At 43.3% G+C, this 19363-nt stretch overlaps 1 protein-coding gene across 4 annotated transcripts in view; it reads left to right on the top strand.

The window, feature by feature from the left end:
• The window catches only part of CASK (calcium/calmodulin dependent serine protein kinase), a 541831-nt gene that overhangs the window by 510719 nt on the left and 11749 nt on the right, over positions 1-19363 (top strand). For all 4 annotated transcript variants that reach the window (XM_030202350.1, XM_030202349.1, XM_030202348.1 and 1 more), the window contains 2 exons: positions 1406-1608; positions 6648-6731. In XM_030202350.1, the coding sequence (XP_030058210.1) occupies positions 1406-1608; positions 6648-6731 (287 nt within the window). The remainder of the gene's footprint in view (positions 1-1405; positions 1609-6647; positions 6732-19363) is intronic.

Below are 19363 nucleotides of genomic sequence, written 5' to 3'. Positions count from 1 at the left end.
GGCAGCAGCAGACCAAAATTCCCCCCCTCCCACCACGATGTCTTGCTACGCCCCTGCTTTGTAGGGCAGAACATAGATTCATTCCTCTTAAATTTGCACCTCATGATGAAAACATTACTTTTAATCTGTAACTAACTATATATGTAAAAAATTGAAAGACCATTGTGTAATTTCTTTCCATTTTCTAAACTTGAAGCATTCTGTGCATATACTTGTTTTATTTTAATTTGTAATGCATTCAAAAAAAATCATTTTAGAAGCATTTACATGTGTAAATAGTGATTTGAAAAAGTTGCTATTTACACATATAGATGCTTGGAATGCAGAGATTTTAAGGAGGTGCGTCTTGAGCATGGTTTGGGTGTACTAAAATATCATATTTAATACATGTATATCAAACATAATTTCTCCATCAGCTTTTGCACCTTCACTAAAGCAAGCTTCATAAAATTGCTTGTTTTGGCCAGGGCTTACCACAAGGGATTGAGGAGGTTATTGCCCTTAATACCTCCCCCCCCCCCCCCCCCCCCCCAAATAAAAGCCCATATTTAATTTTTGCCCTCCAAATGAAAAAAAAATCTCTACCTGCTTAATTGGTTCCATTTACACGTGTAATTTTCTAAGATGGAGTCACTATAAATATAATCACTGACATTTATACATGCAGGTTGTAAAATTGCCACTTCCACATACAAGTACTAACATGAGGGAACCTGCCAAGTGATGCCGCTCATGTTTTCTGCATATACTTTTGCAAATTTGCTGCTTCCACTGTATACACCAGCAAATACACATATATTTGCTATCATCCTTACACATATTTTACAAAAGCTCCATATTTGGCAGAGCCTTTTGTAAAATGCCAGTAAAATGTAAACTCCCCACCCTAGACATCTCATTTCCCACACAGAGCCCCTTGGCCCTTTGTATAACATAATAAATTCACACTGAAGGTTAATTACCGGAACATCTCTGTTTTGGTAAGAGTTTTGGTTCTGTTTATGTGACTGTTGTATCTCCTCTAGTTGGTACCTACTCAGTTTTCTCTTGTATTTCCCTTTTCTTCAACTCCTCTTCTGCATTGTGAAGATGGATTACTAAGCTCAGATTTTATTTTTTTCTGCTTATAACTTTATTAAACAGTGACCAGCTTCATCCAGAAGACTAAATGAAGGTAGAATTTTGAAACCTTTACTTTGCAGTAGCTGATGGAATTAAGAAAATATAGAAAGCTGAATAGGTACAGCAGGCACACACCTGCGTGCATAACCAGTGGCCTCATTCTTTGCCTGACTTCTAGCAGTGCAGAAACAGTGAGAACTTTAAGAGAAACACATTGAATACTGACCAGATAAAATATTTCAATCTTGGCTTTCATTGTTCTCTTTATTCACCGAAACTTCAGACACAACCAGACCTCCAAAGAAAGATGAAGATAATGGGAAGAACTACTACTTTGTATCACATGACCAAATGATGCAAGACATATCCAATAATGAGTATCTGGAATATGGCAGTCATGAGGATGCAATGTACGGAACTAAACTGGAAACAATACGCAAGATCCACGAGCAAGGATTAATTGCAATACTTGACGTAGAACCACAGGTATTTGCCTAAACACCTTAGCAGTAGAGGATGACACGGGGACAGATTTTGTCCCGGTCCCCGTCCCGTGGGTTCTGTCTCCGTTCCCACCCCGTCCCCGCGGGTTCTGTCCCCGCTCCATCCTCATGGGCGCTGTCCTCATCTTCAGAAGCCTCAAACAATTATGATTTTATATTTAAATCTTTTTATTAAAGTATAAAAAGGAGCAATGGGCTATGCAACTATTGTATATAAATTACAAATAGAAAACAATAATAACAGTGAGCAGTGATGATAACCCTCCTCACCACCACCCTCTACCCTTCCAACCCCAACAATAGCTGATTTCTACTACCCCAAGGAATCCTAATCCACCCTGTTAAATTGTCCACGGGTACAAAATACAACCTGTTCTCTATGACCTAGAGGGGAGAAATATGCCCTATGTAGCACTGTTATGATTTTTTAATCTGTGGATGAATAAGAAGTCATCAACAATCTCAGGATTCAGTCTAGCTCTCCTGTCTTCCACAGTCCTTCCTGCAATAGAAGATGTCTTCTTAGAAGATGTGCTGGTAGCAGGATGTACAGGATCTCCCATGCAAATTTTGCTAGTTGTGGCCAGCATGTTTGCTTGTTTTTCCAAAAAATCAAAATATCATTGCATCACTAAAACATAAGTAACAGTCTAGTTCATTAACAGGCTTCAAAGTAGAAAACGACACAGGGACAAAGTTTGTGCCCGTCCTCGTGGGCTCTGTCCCCATCCCTGCCCCGCCCCTGTGGGCACTGCCCCGTCCCCGTCCGCATCCCTGCGGTTACTGTGGATCCCTGTCCCCGTGTCATTCTCTACTTAGCAGGATTCAATGTTTTTTTTGTGCAATATGTGCCATCTTCTGCTTTGTAAATGGATTGAATGCTGTGAAGGTTTCTTAAGCTTTATACAGTGTATGATAATGAGGAGTTCATTGCACTAACCAAAGCGCTATCCCACATAGTCTCTGTTAGAGCACCCCAGTTCTGGCTTGGACTTGTATGAGAAATCACAGGAATCCTTTTGTATTCACTACAGTGCTGGAAAGAAGTTTAAATGGAGTGTTGGGCTTCTGGGTCACATAGGCGCCCCATATAAGAGGTTTGCCCAGCTGTGACCTTCCCCGCCTGCCTCCTCCTCCAAATGTAGTCCCGATAAGCATACCTGCCAAGACTCCTGCTGAATTCTGCCGCTACCGCTGCTTCTGTTGAGCAGCGGCAGGAACAAGCATTGCATAAGGCGCTGCCACCGCTTCTCTCCACAGCCATCATTAGAGCAAAAAGAAGCGTGGGGCCGCAGCAGCCTTCAGGCATGCGCTGTCGGCTGTGCCGTCCTCTGCCCACGCTGATGTCAATTTCCCGTTCCAGGGGCAGAGGACCGGCAGAGCCGATAGTGCATGACTTGAAGGCTGCTGCGGCCCCGTGCTTCTTTTTGTTCTTGTGTCAGCACTACTGTAAAGAGGCCTGGAGGGAGAGAACATGACTGGAAACGGTAGGAAAGTAAGGACACTGGAGAAGAGAGAGAGTGTATAAAAGAGCAGGGGAGAGCCAGGGACATGGAAGAGAGCCAGAGAGAGATGGGCAGAGAAAGAGGGGACATGGAAAAGAGCAGGGGAGAGCCAGGGACATGGAAAAGAGCAGGGGAGAGCCAGAGAGAGATGGGCAGAGAAAGAGGGGACATGGAAAAGAGCAGTGGAGAGCCAGGGACATTTAAAAGTGCAGGGGAGAGCCAGAGAGAGATGGGGAGAGAAAGAGGGGACATGGAAAAGAGCAGGGGAGAGCCAGAGAGAAGATGCTGGATGGAAGAGGGGTACAGAGAGAGAGAGATGAGTGGAAAGATGGGGAGAGAAAGAGGGGACATGGGCAGGAGAGAGAGAGAAGCTGCTGGGGAGAAACTGAGGGAGACCCTAGCTGTCAGACGGAGAAATGCTGAATAATAGGAGGGAGAAAGAGGGGAAAATGCTGGAAGGAGGGGGCAGAAAGAGGGAAGACACTGGATGGAAGGGTAGGGATGGAAAGAGGAAAGACACTGGAAGGATGGGGAGAGAGAGGACATGCTGAATGGAAAAGGGTTGAGAGAGAACTGTCTAGAAGGAAGGGGAGATAGAGGGAGACAATGGACGGAAGGATTGGGAGAGGGTAATGGGTGGAAGGATGGAGAGAGAAAGAGGGATGACACTGGATGGAAGGGTAGGAGAGAAAGAGGGAAGGTGCTGGACATGGATGGATGGAGGGGAGGAAAGACTGGAAGGAGAGGCACACGGATGAAGGGAAGAGAGGAGAAATCTGGACATGGATGGAGTGGAGGGCAGGGAAGAGAGAAGAAATGTTGGACAGGGATGGAGGGAAGGAAAGACAAAGGAAGGAGATGCACACGGATGGAGAGGAAGGGAGAGAGGAGAAATGTTGGACAGGGATGGAGAGAAGGAAAGACAAAGGAAGGAGATGCACACGCATGGAGGGGAAGGGAGAGAGGAGAAATGCTGGACTTGGATGGAGGGGAGGGAAGTAGATGTACATGAATGGAGGAGAGAGAAGAGAAATGCTGGATATGGATGGAGGGGAAACTGCTGAATTTAAGAGCTGGATCGGAACACTGAAAGATAGGGACAGGGCTTCAGATGGTAGAAGGACGTATAAGGACACATAGCATGTCTATAAGGTGGAAAGATGGTATATACAGCCAAATGGTTACAAAATAAAACATATAACAACACGGAATGGCCATTACAATCCATGCACCTCAGCAGAACTTGTGAGAGACCTTAAGAAGGGGCCCAGATCTTCAGGAATTGTTAACCGCCTTCTGTCCAGCAATAGTTCATGCATCTGGTATCTCCACATTATAACTCTTGGTTGGTCTGGATATATTCCTCTGAATCATAATACAGTTTTTTGCAATAAGACATGTTTTGCAAACCAAAAATTCACCAAACTCTAAATCATCTATATTATCCAAGAGACACACATCTCTAGTAGTCATGGTAATGGTTCTCTGACCAAATGTTCGTAGTGTAGAAAACCGTTGATTTAAACGAATGTGCTTATTATCAAACAACAAGAGAGGAAGGCCAGGAGAGGTCAAAGATGGCAGCAAGCAGAGGTGCAGGAGGGAATTCAGCTGTACCATGTGGGTCAGAAAGGGAGACAAGCAATAAGTGAGATCTGCTGCCTCCAAGAGAGGATTTCCATGGATAGTGTGAAGCAGGATTCTGCACTAGTGAAAGCAGATCTAATAGAGATAATGGTGATGGGGGAAATTAAAGCAGACGTTGCAGTTCTTGGGAGGCATGTGGAGAAGGTGGAAGGTAAATGCGGTGAGTAGGAGGAGGCAGTAGCATTAGTGAGCAACCTTATCAAAGAGTTGACAAGCCAAGAGCCAAGTGGTTGAAAAGCTTGAGGAATATGGAAAATCACTTGATCCACAATAATTTGCGCATTCGGGAATTGCCAGAAACTGAAGCCTACAATGAGTGCAAGGCTAAAGGTTTGCTACCAGGTCCTGGCAGCAGATGAGAAGTCCAACATTGGTGTGGACTTGAAAATAGACAAGGTCCACAGAGCTCTGGGAAGACTGTGATGAATGTGCCAAGGGACAGTGTCTTCTGTATTCCTATTCTAAAGTATTATGTAGACTGACAAAGCAAATACACTAGAAAATAATTTTAGGGGAAAAAAAAATACTAACAATAGGTGGGGGAAGGGGGAATCAGGAATTCCAGTTAGTTGTGAATGAAGGCTTGTGATACTGTTGCCACGAAACAGAGAAACAGCAAAATGTAGGCAGATAAAGACCATTTAGCTTATCCAGTCTGTCCATCCATGCCATCAGCTCTCCCTCATCCCTTCTCTTATGTACTTATCCCAAGCTCTTCACCACTTCCACCAGGAGGTTGTTCCACGAATTCACCACGCTTTCTGTGAAGAGCAGCTAGAAATTGCTGTTTTGCAGTCACCTAATTACACCTTCTCCCAGTCAAAAAAAGCACACTCTGAAGTGTTTTTTCTTACTTCCAGCTAGGTCAGAACTGGATGCTCCCACTGGTTTCATCCTCAGCACCATCACATTCACTCGGGCCAGTGCAGTAAAGTGCAGTAGACTTTGTGCAGCAGTTAGCGCAGTTTTAACACAGTTCAAAAACGAGTTTTGTGCAGAAAGCCTTGTGTAGACACCAGTACACAGCACATTTGAATCCATGGTAATGAAGCTATTAGGTATTCACTGCAATGCAGGAGACCAAAAGGCTGAGCTCAGCACTGGGGCTTTAACACAAGGTCTGAGGAGGGTGTAAAAGATAATTGTTCTTCAGTGGTCAGTATTAGTGAAATTTTCATTCCTTCCATTCTTTCCTTTCACAACTCTTTAAGAAGAGGATGTCTCAACTATTGCTCAGTGGTACTGGCATGACTCCTGAGGTTCCAGAAGGAGCTGCGATGTCTGGACCTGGTCAACAGCAGTTACTGTAATGGCTGGGCTGGATGGGAAACTATATTAAAATAAGGAAAAATCCCAGAATAGGTGTGACTAGAAGCTCATAGCACCATATTTATTTTCATAAAATTTCTGTCTTGCCATTCTGCAGAATCTGTTTATAACCAAGCTGGAAGCCCAAAGAAGAAGGAATAACCTGTTAGGTTAACAAATAATAAAAATAAATAATTATATAATCAACCTTGGATTATTTTATTTTTCCAGACTTGTTTCATTAAATTTCATTCTCTGGTCCACCTAATTTGGAATCATTTTATCTCCTAATGATGCCATGGATGGCATACCCTTCTATCTAATCTTGGTATTAGCTAATTTTACTAATAGCATTTCAAATTCAATCTTCCTAATATGATTTCTTTTAACTGGATCATTTAGCTGCTGTTTTGTACTTAATGCACAGCAAGTGCTATAATGTTGGTGTGTCAGAAGAAAAGAAACTTTAAATCTCTGTTACAGGTTCTCATGTGTACTTCTGTTGTTAAACTTGTGTAATTAGTTGCTTTTGTATAGTCATTCTTGTTTATCCATCCTCCAGGCTTTGAAGGTCCTGAGGACATCAGAGTTCGCGCCCTTTGTTGTTTTTATTGCTGCACCTACGATTACCCCAGGCGTTTATGAGGTAAGGACTCCTAAAATTATATTGCCACCTCATCTGTGTGTTCCATCCCTTTCCTTTTCTTAAATAAATGGATTTCCTCCCGTGTTACCTCACTCTCTGATTATTTGTCTGTGTGCACAACTATTACCTTCTCTTATATTTGAAGAGTTTGTAATCCACCTAGATGGCACATCCAGCTAATGGATTAGTAAATTGAAATAAACTTGAACTCGAACATGATGATTATATATTACTAGTAAAAAAGCCCCGTTTCTGATGCAAATGAAACGGGGGGGCTAGCAATGTTTTCTTCTGTGTGCATGTGGGAGTGTGTGTGTCCCTGCCCTCTGGCCTCTCTCCCCTCCCCCCTCCGAGTCCTTCAGTGTTACAGAGCCAGCGATTTGATTTCGTGCTCTAAAAAGCCCCGTTTCTGATGCAAATGAAACGGGGGCTAGCAATGTTTTCTTCTGTGTGCATGTGGGAGTGTGTGTGTCCCTGCCCTCTGGCCTCTCTCCCCTCCCCCCTCTGAGTCCTTCACTGTTACAGAGCCAGCGATTTGATTTCGTGCTCTGCTGTTTTCCTTCACTGACTGTGTTACAGAGAGGGCGGGGCAGACACTCATAGGGAAACCGGATATCTCGCCCCCTTCACACTTCCGGCTGGAGGCTTCATAGAACGTTGGTGTTGCCTTTTATATAGAGAGATAGTAAAAAAGCCCAGTTTCTGATGCAAATGAAACGGGGGCTAGCAATGTTTTCTTCTGTGTGCATGTGGGAGTGTGTGTGTCCCTGCCCTCTGGCCTCTCTCCCCTCCCCCCTCTGAGTCCTTCACTGTTACAGAGCCAGCGATTTGATTTCGTGCTCTGCTGTTTTTCTTCACTGACTGTGTTACAGAGAGGGCGGGGCAGACACTCATAGGGAAACCGGATATCTCGCCCCCTTCACACTTCCGGCTGGAGGCTTCATAGAACGTTGGTGTTGCCTTTTATATAGAGAGATTCGTACAGTGCATTAAACTAATATATTTTATATTTGTAGAATAACCAGAAGATATACAATATGCAATTGTACTGTTAGGGTTCTGGTAAATGATACTTTCTCCATGGATAAGCAAGATGAGCCAACCATACACTGATGCCATCATCCAATAGTGCCATGGACATATTAGCTTTCCTAGGGCTCAAAAAAACATAGAAGGCTTGTCTGAGCATGTGTTTAGCCACCCCTCACCACCACAGCCCCCACCCATTTCTGTCTCAATCTATTTTATCTGCCCAGCTAGATGGACAGATCCTCCTCTTCTCCTAATCTTCTCTTCTTTAGTCTTTAGTTAAGTCATCTTTTATATTTTGTTTTTCCCTACAATACTTCCAAAACCCCTTCCACAATGGCTGAAACCACCTCAAGAGGTGGTATTGTATTCAGTACAGTACAATACAATATGCAGGTTTATATACTGTTTCTACCTGTCACTCTAAACAGTTCACAAAAAAGCAGTCAAATGACAGTTTTGGCACAATACAATATAAACTTATGCCACACTAACTGTGCATTTTAAAATTATTTTGAAATCAAACTCCAGTACTGCCTCAGGCTTCAAGGAAGGAGCACGCAACGCATTCACATATGCAATAGAGAGATCATCTGCCTCTGAAAGTGAGCTTCCCTGGGCCAGTCTCCACCCAAAATGTCCCATGGGATTTCTGACATCCAGCCCCTTTGGGGCCATTTCTCTCCACTTAGGGAATTACTGAGGAAGTATGCTGGGTGAAGAGCCTGTTTCCCCTCCCATCGTGTCTGATAAAACATAATTTCTATGAATAAACAGCATGTTGAATGATCCTGCTGCTTGTGCTTTCAAGCCCCTGTAATTCATGGTGTTTTTACCACACAATATAGAATTTATAGCATTGTCAGCTAGCCTGTGGCTGACTTTCCAAGCCCCCTGCCTGTTTGAGGGGCTGATTAAAATACAGACTTAGATTTGCATCGGTAGACCCTAATTCCAGTACATCTTCATAGAGGCAGTGCTACAGCGAGCTCCTGAGACCAAAGCTGGTTCAACCAAGCCCAGCCACAAAGGGGAGCACAGAACTGCAGGTCTGAAGTGTGGAAAAGCAGACTTATTGCTAACCTGAACCAGAAGAAACCTGTCTGAACAGCAAACGGAGGAACCGACAGCTTCAGACTGCACATGAATCCAGGTTGGGCCTATCTTGGGCTGTCTTCAAACCCAGGTTAGGCCATAGGCTCAGAGCAGTAGCATCAACTGAGGATCAGTGCAGTAGCATTGCCTGAGGGTCCCTGGGAGAAAAGACCAAGGAACTTAGACGAATTCCCACCTGCATGCTGGGAAGCTGAGATGACTCACTTTCATCGAGCTGTACTGAGGTAAGTCAGACAGAGGAACTTGGAAAAAGTTGACCCCCAGATATCAGATGAGAGAGAACCAGCCCACCCATAACGAGGAGAACTCCCTTACACACCATGGAACTAGTTGGAATCCGGCACCCAGGTACCTGATGAGTGAATCTGTGGTAAGAGAGGCTCCTCAGCATAGTGAAATCCATCAGATGTGAGAGAGAAAGCTGGGTTCCCCGCAGTGAGGAGAACTCCCGCCATACACCATGGCACTAGGTCAGAATCTGGCACCCTGGTACCTGACAGGTGAACCCACAGTAAGAGAGGCTCCCAGTGTGGTGAAATCTGACAATGACGCAGCAGGACCCCGCCAGTCCACAGGATGCAAAACCCACTCCAGAGGATTGAACAGAACGAGACATGAACAGCAAAACAAGCTCCTAGGGCCCTACCTAATCATGGCACTCAGCCAATAACAATAGTCTATAAATGAGGCCACCAGTTAAAGAGAGGACTGAAGAACCACCCAACCAAGTTTTGAGGCACCAGATCGAGCAATAACCAAAGGAACCAGAGCCCCATCCATCGCGATGCGGCCAGGACAGCACCAGTGGCCTGGACCTGATAGGAGAAGGACAGCTCCCACCTACAATGATCATGAGTACAGGTGCTCAGCAGTCCCTCGTGACTATCTCCAATAGCTCTCTAAATTCCTAACCGCGTCTGCGGCCCAAATTCCTAAACAACAACCTTAGGCATACAGTAAATTGTAACGGCATCAGCAGCCTCAAAGCCAAGGGGAGAAACTGTTCAGACCTCCAGGTATCCACACATACGAAGAGCGGCGAGTACGGCACTTCCCCACACCAAACCCTCACGACCCCAGTGTAGAGCTCTACTAAGCCCAAACTCAGTCACCACTGAATTTGGAGGACGGAAGACCATCATCCTACCCACAGCGAGGACCCCCCCTTGAGTCGAGAGACTAAGACCACACTTTGTGAACAGAGACTAACTTCAGAGAAAGAGACCCCACCCTAGCAGCTGAAAACCCCACTGCATCTGCAGACACCAGAAAAAACACCAACATCTAACCACTCTAAACTAACTTATTTATTTTATTTATTTATTTATTCCATTTGTATCCCACATTTTCCCACCTATTTGTAGGCTCAATGTGGCTTACATAGTACCGGAGAGGCTTTTGCAGTCTCCGGTGTGAACAAATACAAAGTGATGTTGTGGTAAGATAAAGTTCATGTGGCACAGCCACATTAGGGCATCGTATAATGGAAGAGTTGTGTTATGTTCATTACGTACTTTAGTTTTGTTATGTTGCAGATATCAGGCATTTATGTTTCGGCAGGTTATGCCTTTTTAAACAGGTTAGTTTTTAGTGTTTTCCGGAAGTTTAGGTGATCGTACGTAGTTTTCAAGGCTTTTGGTAATGCGTTCCACAGTTGTGTGCTAATGTAGGAAAAACTGGATGCGTAAGTTGATTTGTATTTGAGTTTTTTGCAGCTTGGGTAGTGCAGATTTAGGTACGTTCGTGTTGATTCGGATGTGTTTCTAGTTGGTAGGTCAATCAAGTCTGTCATGTATACCAGGGCTTCACCGTAGATAATTTTGTGGACCAGAGTGCAGATTTTGAAAGCAATGCGTTCTTTGATTGGGAACCAGTGTAGTTTTTCACTTAGATAGGTTACTAAGATAGGTTAGGTCACAAAACCAACAACGTTTTCAGAAACCAGAAAAAAGCTGACATCTAACCATGCAAACCTAACTTACTAAGTCATCCACCCGAACCTGAACATACACCAAAATGAACCTTTTACGAAATATACCGATTCTGAGACACTTCAGGTCTGCAGCTACACACAAAGCAACACACACACCAAACTGTAACACAACCACTAACCACCACAGACTAATTTACTGCAACGTGGTAACCACCCCACACCCAATGATCTTAACAAAAATATCCAAAGTCAAGACACAATACACCCAAGACCTATAGGTTCATCAAACCAATCCAAACAACTAACAAGAAACAACCGACCATAGCTCAAACTGATCAAGTGATTCTTGAATTAGGATACTTCAATGCTAGATCCACCAAAAACAAAATCAAAACCATCAGCAACCTCATCGAAGAAAAACCTACAACATAATCTGCATAGTTGAAACATGTCTAGCATCAGAAGACGTAACGATCCAATGACAGCTACATTCACTCGATACACAGAAGCAAAAAAACATGGAAGAGGAATCTCTGTAATACACTGCTCCTCCATTAAACTCGAACTAATAGATAGTCTAATGGGTAAAGGCCTAGAAGAAATCTTCTTGGAAGTACTACCCCCATCCCACACACACATCCACACCTAAGGCCTAATAGTGCTATACAGACCCCTGGGTCACTGGCAAGTGGTCATAGAGGATCTTCCCTATCTTTGACCATCATCTTAGGAGTCTTCAACATACATCTGGAAGACACTGAGAATGATGAGATCCAAGCACTCTTCACCTTCCTACGAGACCTCAAGGTAGTCAGCATGGTCCAATCCCACATAGGAGGACACTTGATCAATGCTATTTTCACTCCAACACAACTGTAGGAACAAATAAAATCTGTTTGGACTAAAATCACCTCTCATCTGGTCCAACCACTACTTCCAAAAATTCTCCATTCCTATAAGACAAGACAAGAAATAACCAAAGAGAAAATTTCCTCTCCAGAAGCAAGATAGATGAAACGAAACAGAAAAACAACTTGATCTCTCAAAAAATCTAACCCCCCCCCCCCTCAAATGATATCCACCTGGAACCAAACAGTAACTAACATTCTAGATTCGCCAGGTGTCCTTGGCCTGGATTGGTCACCGGGTGCCCTTGGCCTGGATTGGCCGCTGTCGTGGACAGGATGCTGGGCTCGATGGTCCTTTGGTCTTTTCCCAGTGTGGCATTACATATGTACTTATGTAGATGACATAGCACCACAAAAGCTGAGAAAAGTTCGAAGATCAACTATCAACCCTTGGTACAACCAAGAAATATTATAACGTGTAAAGTCATGCATACATCTGGAACGAACCTGTCTACATACACAAACCCACAAGATAAAGCCACATGGAGAACCCTCATCGGCCAATACAAAGAGAGGATACAACAAGAGAAGCAAAAATACTACACACAGAAAATCACCAAGAGCAAAAACATCTTCTGCACCCTATTTCAACTAGTCAAATCTCTCACAAAACCAATGCAATCACACGTAGAAATAAACTTAAGCATCGAGGATCTATCCAACTTCTTTTAATCCAAACCAGAAAAATTAATAACGATGGTCCTTCTGACAGATGACATCCCAGCAGATTGCTTCTGGTCCACCTTCACAGAACCCACTACTGCGCAACTCACGACAACCATTTTTAGACTCGTGAAAGGAAACTCTGCACTAGACCCTTGTAAAACTGACTTCCTCAAAACAGCAACCCCAAAAGCTATAGCCTATATCATTGTCGTGATACATATAACTTGTTGAAGTTTAACACAGAATAATAGACATAACTTTGTTAAATATACAAGAAAAACATATTATTTATTAACAAGGACTGCGAGAAAACAATCATTTCAAACTATGTAAAAATAATAAACCATCTACAGAGCCAGAGTTCTGTTCCATTTTACGTTTTCAATTGTTCATCCTGAAACTGAAAAGAACATTTTGATGATGTGCTGTGACAGGAGTTTCAAGCACAGAGTTGACACCTTGTCAGTTTAGGCCTCACAGGGGACCTCTGTTGCCAGTAGGTAGTAAGAGACAAGCAGAATTCCTTTTCTGAGTTCAATCATAGAAGCCATTTCCTGGCTCTTGAATAAGTCTCAAAAAAATCTGCCTCCAAGTCTTCTTGTTTTGGATGTTTTTTTGATGGTCCAGCAATTGGCTGCACCTCAACTAGAGCTTTGCAGTCTATTTAGGGCACTGTTTCACCTTTCGTTTTAACAATTTTGTAAGCAATATTGCTGAAATCAACTTAGGTTTTTGATGACTGCAGTCCAGACCTCATCTCGAAAAGCTGCTTTCATATTAGCTGCATTATCAGTCATAAAGATGAGACTAGCTCGATGGAGATTATACGCTGTCAAAACTCTTGAAACAAATCAGTGAGTGTTCTCACCAGTTTATCAGTGGTCTCCCTCGTTGCCACAATTAGTGAACACATGCATTAGTTTTCATCAGAGCGAGCTCCTCTTTCAACTTTTAAGCTGAGGTGTTGGTGTCAAGTTTCCGAGACAAGGTGTACCCAGGGACATAATCTGGGTCCCCATCCCCTCCCACCTCCATTCCTTTCCAATCCATCCCCTCCCATCCCTGCAGTAGTAATGACTTTATTTGTCCCCATCCCTATGGATTTCCTGTTGCACCCATCCCCGTACACACCTCTGCTCAGGAGACAACAAGAATAATCACATGTCAGGCTATCATGGTAACATCTTAAACACCATAAAGACCAAGTCTCCCCCCACCCCACCACCGTTCACATCTCAACATCTCAATTGTCCCTGACATGTGGGAGTGTGGGGTATGATAGAAACGTATACGGATTATGGGTACCCTTACATGGGATCAGTGAACTCTCCCAATTGTCCAGAGCCCTTCTCCAAGCACCTTTCATTCATCTCTCATACGGAAGAAAATCTGGACCCTCCTGTCCTTGGTGAAAGTACAGAGGGGTTTTTTCAGTGAATGACAGAGAGGCCCCCTCCAGTTACTTACTTACTAACCTCACAATGCCTATCCCATTTCAGGTCCCCTTCCTATACCAGAGCTCTCCAGGCTCTACCTAATCTTCTTTAAAGTTCCAAAGGATTATACTAACCACTTCACATTCCACTGAACTGGCAACCACATACCAGTTCTTCCATATCCCTATTCCTGTCATCATATGGTCAGCATTTTATCTTTGTACATAAGCATCAGGTTGACTGTTCTAACTGCAGTATGAAAACAAAGATTCCAAGTCTCCTCATTCTGCTAAATAACAAACTGTCTCCATCTTGTACATGACTGTTTCCACCTTCTTAAAACTCACTGAGAATCTCTTAAGGTTGTCTTCAGTTCCTCCCGCTAGATTGGTGCTTTATCATAGCACTTATTTCTCTCTGTGGGGACAGGGTCAGCATTCCTGTCATATGACAGAAGGTAGACTCTGATACAAAAGACTGAAGTCACATCTCTTCTCAACCATGAGGCACCCACAGTTTTAAGTACTTTTCTTCACCTCACTCAACCTACTTGCAAGTTAAGAAATTCATTTGAGCATCAGTAGTTAGTGATTCAGATGTTTGGGGAGGCTAAAAGGAGGCAGGGCTGGGATGGGTCTAGGGTAGGGTATGGTGAGCCAATTTAAAATGCTTGTGATAGTGACACTTGTGTCAGCAGTAAAGGGAAAGTGAAGCTGACTCCCCCACCTAGTATCTCTGTTACTTACTACTACTACTTATCATTTCTGTAGCGCTACTAGATGTACGCAGCGCTGTACACTTGAACATGAAAAGACTTTCCCTGCTCGATAGAGCTTACAATCTAATTAGAACAGACAAACAGGACAAACAAGAGTTACGGGAATATTAAAAGTGAGGATGATAAAATAAGGGTTCTTAACAAGTGAATAAGGGTTAGGAGTTAAAAGCTGCATCAAAAAGGTGGGCTTTTAGCTTAGATTTGAAGAAGGACAGAGATGGAGCTTGACGTACCAGCTCAGGAAGTCTATTCCAGGCATATGGTGCAGCAAGATAAAAGGAACGGAGTCTGGAGTTAGCGGTGGAGGAGAAGGGTGCAGATAAGACAGATTTACCCAGTGAACAGAGTTCCCGAGGAGGAGTGTAGGGAGAGTGGAGAGGTACTGAAGAGCTGCAGAGTGAATGCACTTATAAGTCAATAAGAGGAGTTTGAACTGTATGCGGAAACGAATAGGGAGCCAGTGAAGTGACTTGAGAGGGCTAATATGAGCATAGCGACACTGGTGGAATATTAATCGTGCAGCAGAATTTTGAACAGATTGAAGAGGAGAGAGATGGCTAAGTGGGAGACCTGTGAGAAGCAAGTTGCAATAGTCTAAGCGAGAGGTGATAAGAGTGTGGATGAGAGGGTTCTGGTAGTGTGCTCAGAAAGGAAAGGGCGAATTTTGGTGATATTGTAGAGAAAGAAATGGCAGGTTTTAGCAGTCTGCTGAATATGTGCAGAGAAGGAAAGGGAGGAGTCGAAGATGACCCCATGGTTACGAGCTGATGAGACAGGAAGGATGAGAGTGTTATCCACAGAAACAGAGAATGGGGGAAGAGGAGAGGTTGGTTTAGGGGGAAAGATAAGAAGCTCAGTCTTGGTCATGTTTAGTTTCAGATAGCAGTGAGACATCCAGGCAGCAATGTCAGACAGGCAGGCTGATACTTTGACCTGGATTCCTGCTGAGATTTGTGGTGTGGAGAGGTAGATCTGGGAATCATCAGCGTAAAGATTTATTTATTTTATTATTTATTTATTTGTTGTATTTGTATCCCACATTTTCCCACCTATTTGCAGGCTCAATGTGGCTTACAATATTCTGTTATGGCTTTCGCCATTCCAGAGTGAAAGAAACAATTGGTGATACATGAAATACATGGATTACAATATCAAATTAACTTACAAAGTTCCGTTATGGCAATCGCCATTCTGGAGTAAGTGATGATACTGAAAACCATGGGATGAGATCAGAGTACCAAAGGAAAAGAAGTATAGATGGAGAAAAGAAGAGGTCCCAGGACAGATCCCTGAGGTACACCAACTGACAGTGGGATAGAAGTAGAGGAGGATCCACCAGAGTAGACACTAAAAGTGCGCTGGGAGAAGAAGAAAATCAGGAAAGCCCTGAAATCCAAGTGAGGACAGCGTATCAAGGAGTAGGCTGTGATCAACAGTGTCAAAAGCAGCATATAGGTCGAGAAGGTGAGGATAGAATAGAGACCTTTGGATCTGGCCAGGAACAGGTCATTGGAGACTTTAGTCATTGAAGATTTGTACGCACAGAACACACTCCAGGGAATTATGTACCAAAAAAATTGAAGTAATGCATCAGAGTAACGCAACACATGAACAGAACAATATTTTCAGCATTCTGAAAATATATGCAGATATTTTAACTAGAGGTCAACTGAAACCGAAATTTGCAATTGGGTTTCAGTTAAAAACGAAACCCCCCTCCCTCCGCAATCACTCTGTGGCCCCCACCTCTCCCCTCCTGCCCCCCTCCATAGTCAGTCTTGGCGGTCCCTGCCTCTCCCCCTCCACAGTCACTCTCGGCGGTCCCTGCCTCTCCCCCTCCACAGTCACTCTCGGTGGCCCCCTCCCCCCGCAATCACTCTTGGCGGCCCTGCTACTCTGACAATCATTTTTTGCGGCCCCTGCCTCTCCTCCCCTTCTGCAATCGCTCAGCACCCCCCCCCCCCCTCTCCTTCCCTCCCTCCCACCACCCAAAGGCCCTCCCCAGATCTAAAACCTCCTACTGGTCTAGTGGGTCTTCAGGGCACGAGTGATCCTCAAACAGGAAGTTTGGGGATCACAGGAAGCACACAACTGTGGAACACATTACCAAAAGCCTTGAAAACTATGAACGACCACCTAAAATTCCGGAAAAGACTAAAAACTAACCTGTTTAAAAAGGCATACCCTACCGATCCAACATAAATGCCAGATCTCTGCAACACAACAAAACTAAAGAACGTAATGGACATAACAGAACTCTTCCGTTGTACGATTCCCTAGTATAGCTGTGCCATATGAACTTTATCTTATCACAACATCACTTTTTATTTGTTTACACCAGAGTCTGTAACGCCTCTCCGGTACTGTGTAAGCCACATTGAGCCTACAAATAGGTGGGAAAATGTGGGGTATAAATGTAACAAATAAATAAATAAAAAGTTACATCATGGATGGGGGGAGCAGGTAGACAGGCAGAGCCAGCAGTAGCACACTCAGCATTATGGCCTTTGTGTGGTTGCATTTTGTTTGCTGCCGAATCAGGGAGGTAGCAGTGAGAACCTGAGAGTGAAAGGATGGGAAGGAAAGCTTGCGGTTCTGTTTTTTGTATTTTTAGGTGCATTTGTCCCTCCCAATATGGTGGTTCACCCACCAATACCTAGGAAGAAATAAATCACCCAAGGCTGCATCAGTTAGGAGTTTAATTAGATACCTTATTTCTTATCAAGTATTTGTACAATTAGCAGATCAGTGATATCTCACTGGGAGTACAGAACATTGCTATACAAAAGTACTGCTATATCTGAGACTCCAAATTATATATAGGCAATCAAATACTTTTATTTATTATTCTCCAAGTATATGTACAATCAATTGCTTATGGAACTACAGTACCACAGCTACACATAACTGTTCTCTGGGTCTGAGTCTCTAATGTTTTATTTAGGGTCTTTTTCACCCTCACCCCAAATTACCAGCTAAAGCCAATTTGCAGATATAAAAGACTCAAGGCTACTTATGAGAAAGCAATAGGATTTATTCCAATTGATTGGTTTCTCATGGGAGAGCAGCCCTGCTTGCACAAAGGTACTGGCTGTGACTGTCTCTCCATTGAAGTAAGAAGTACAATCACTTATATACATTCATTAACATAACAGGTCATACATAGGTAATCTGACAATCCCATTTATTGGATATATGCTAATATAATGGTTAACACTGATTGGTTATGGTAATGAGTTGGTTAGTATTTACTGGAAAAGCTAATAATAGACTAGCTCTTCCTGGAAGACTAAGTCATCTTCCTGAAGAGTTATCTTGTTCAGTTTTTCACTAAAACATCTGTGACCACCATGTTGCTAAACGATGTTACTCTGTTTTTCCACTTACGCCCATTCCTATTCCTCATTCTGCTGCTTGAGAATGTCACAACAGATCATGAGTTCTGCAGTCACACTGAAGTTCAGGTTAGAGTCATGGGCCTGTAAGGTTTTCTCTCATTGTAGATCCTGAACCAAAGTCAGGCCTTGAATCAAAGCTCTTGTAGCAGACTTCAGAAGACAGCAGCAGGGGAGGGGAAGGTAGCCATGTGGACTCTGGAAAATAGCCGCAGGGAGGGAAGGTAGCGGTTAGGAGACTTAGCCTCTTATACAGAGCGCCTATGCTTATGGGTCACCAGTACACTTGAGGTTGCTGGTCCACTAGGGAACACTCCCCTCTCTGTAACCTGTCCTTAACTTTCATAGCAGTTCACACAACAGGCTTACTCTTACTTCCTTCCCAGCTCATAAACCCTGTCCTTAAAACGGCTGTTCCTTTACAGCTTCCAGCTCAATTAAACAGACCATGGAGTGCTGCTTGTTCTGTGCACCCAGTTTCATGAGAAATATGGTGTTATCTCCACCCATCTGTAATTTTACCAATGGGTTTACTGCAGTTTACGGTGATGTTTCTTTACTTGCCTTTGATCTTGTGGATCTGAAACCCCAAATATACAATGGTTAAAGGATAGAAAGCAGAGAGTAGGGTTAAATGGTCAGTATTCTCAATGGAGAAGGGTAGATACTGGGGTTCCTCAGGGGTCTGTGTGTCACCAGTATGTGACTGACTTATCCTGCTGTCTACAGAGAACTCTTGTTATAGGTAAGTAATTTTGCTTCTGAAATATTTGATCAACAATTCACAGAAAGCACTTGCTACCCCCCCCCCCCCCCCCAAAAAAAAAAAAAAAAAAATTCACCTTTAATTGAACATTGAAAGTCATATTTGTATCATATCAAATATTTTTTATGTTCTTTTTTTCAGATTTTTTAAATCTTTGTATCTCAATATAGACTTATCTGATAAGCTTGTATACATAAACACTCATAGCGTAACATAAAGTTGATACATTATAACAATAAATTATATCCTTCATTGCTCAGATACAGACTTAGATTGTAAGCCTTCCAGGGACAAGAAAATAACCTACTGCACCTGAATGTAGCTCACCTCAAATTACTGTCTCAAATGACTGCCAAAAAAGTTTCATGTAAGATGTTTATTTTCTTCCAACCTCATGCTACTTTTGCATAATTTGTTGGAATATTATCATATCCTCATATTCCTCTTCTCTTCTAGAGGATATATATTTAGGCTCTCAAAGTTCACCCACAGACCCTAAACCTCCATCATAACCCTTCATTGGCTTCCTTCTACTGTACATTCCTGCTGAACTGAACAGAATGCCAGAAACAAAGTCCCCGCATTGATCTGAATAGAAGTATTAC

The sequence above is a fragment of the Microcaecilia unicolor genome, chromosome 4 (genome assembly GCF_901765095.1).
Source record: "Microcaecilia unicolor chromosome 4, aMicUni1.1, whole genome shotgun sequence".
NCBI classification, from domain to species: Eukaryota; Metazoa; Chordata; class Amphibia; order Gymnophiona; family Siphonopidae; genus Microcaecilia; species Microcaecilia unicolor.
The sequence above is the reverse complement of the archived record's forward strand: the minus strand, read 5'-3'. Positions and strand labels throughout refer to the sequence as shown.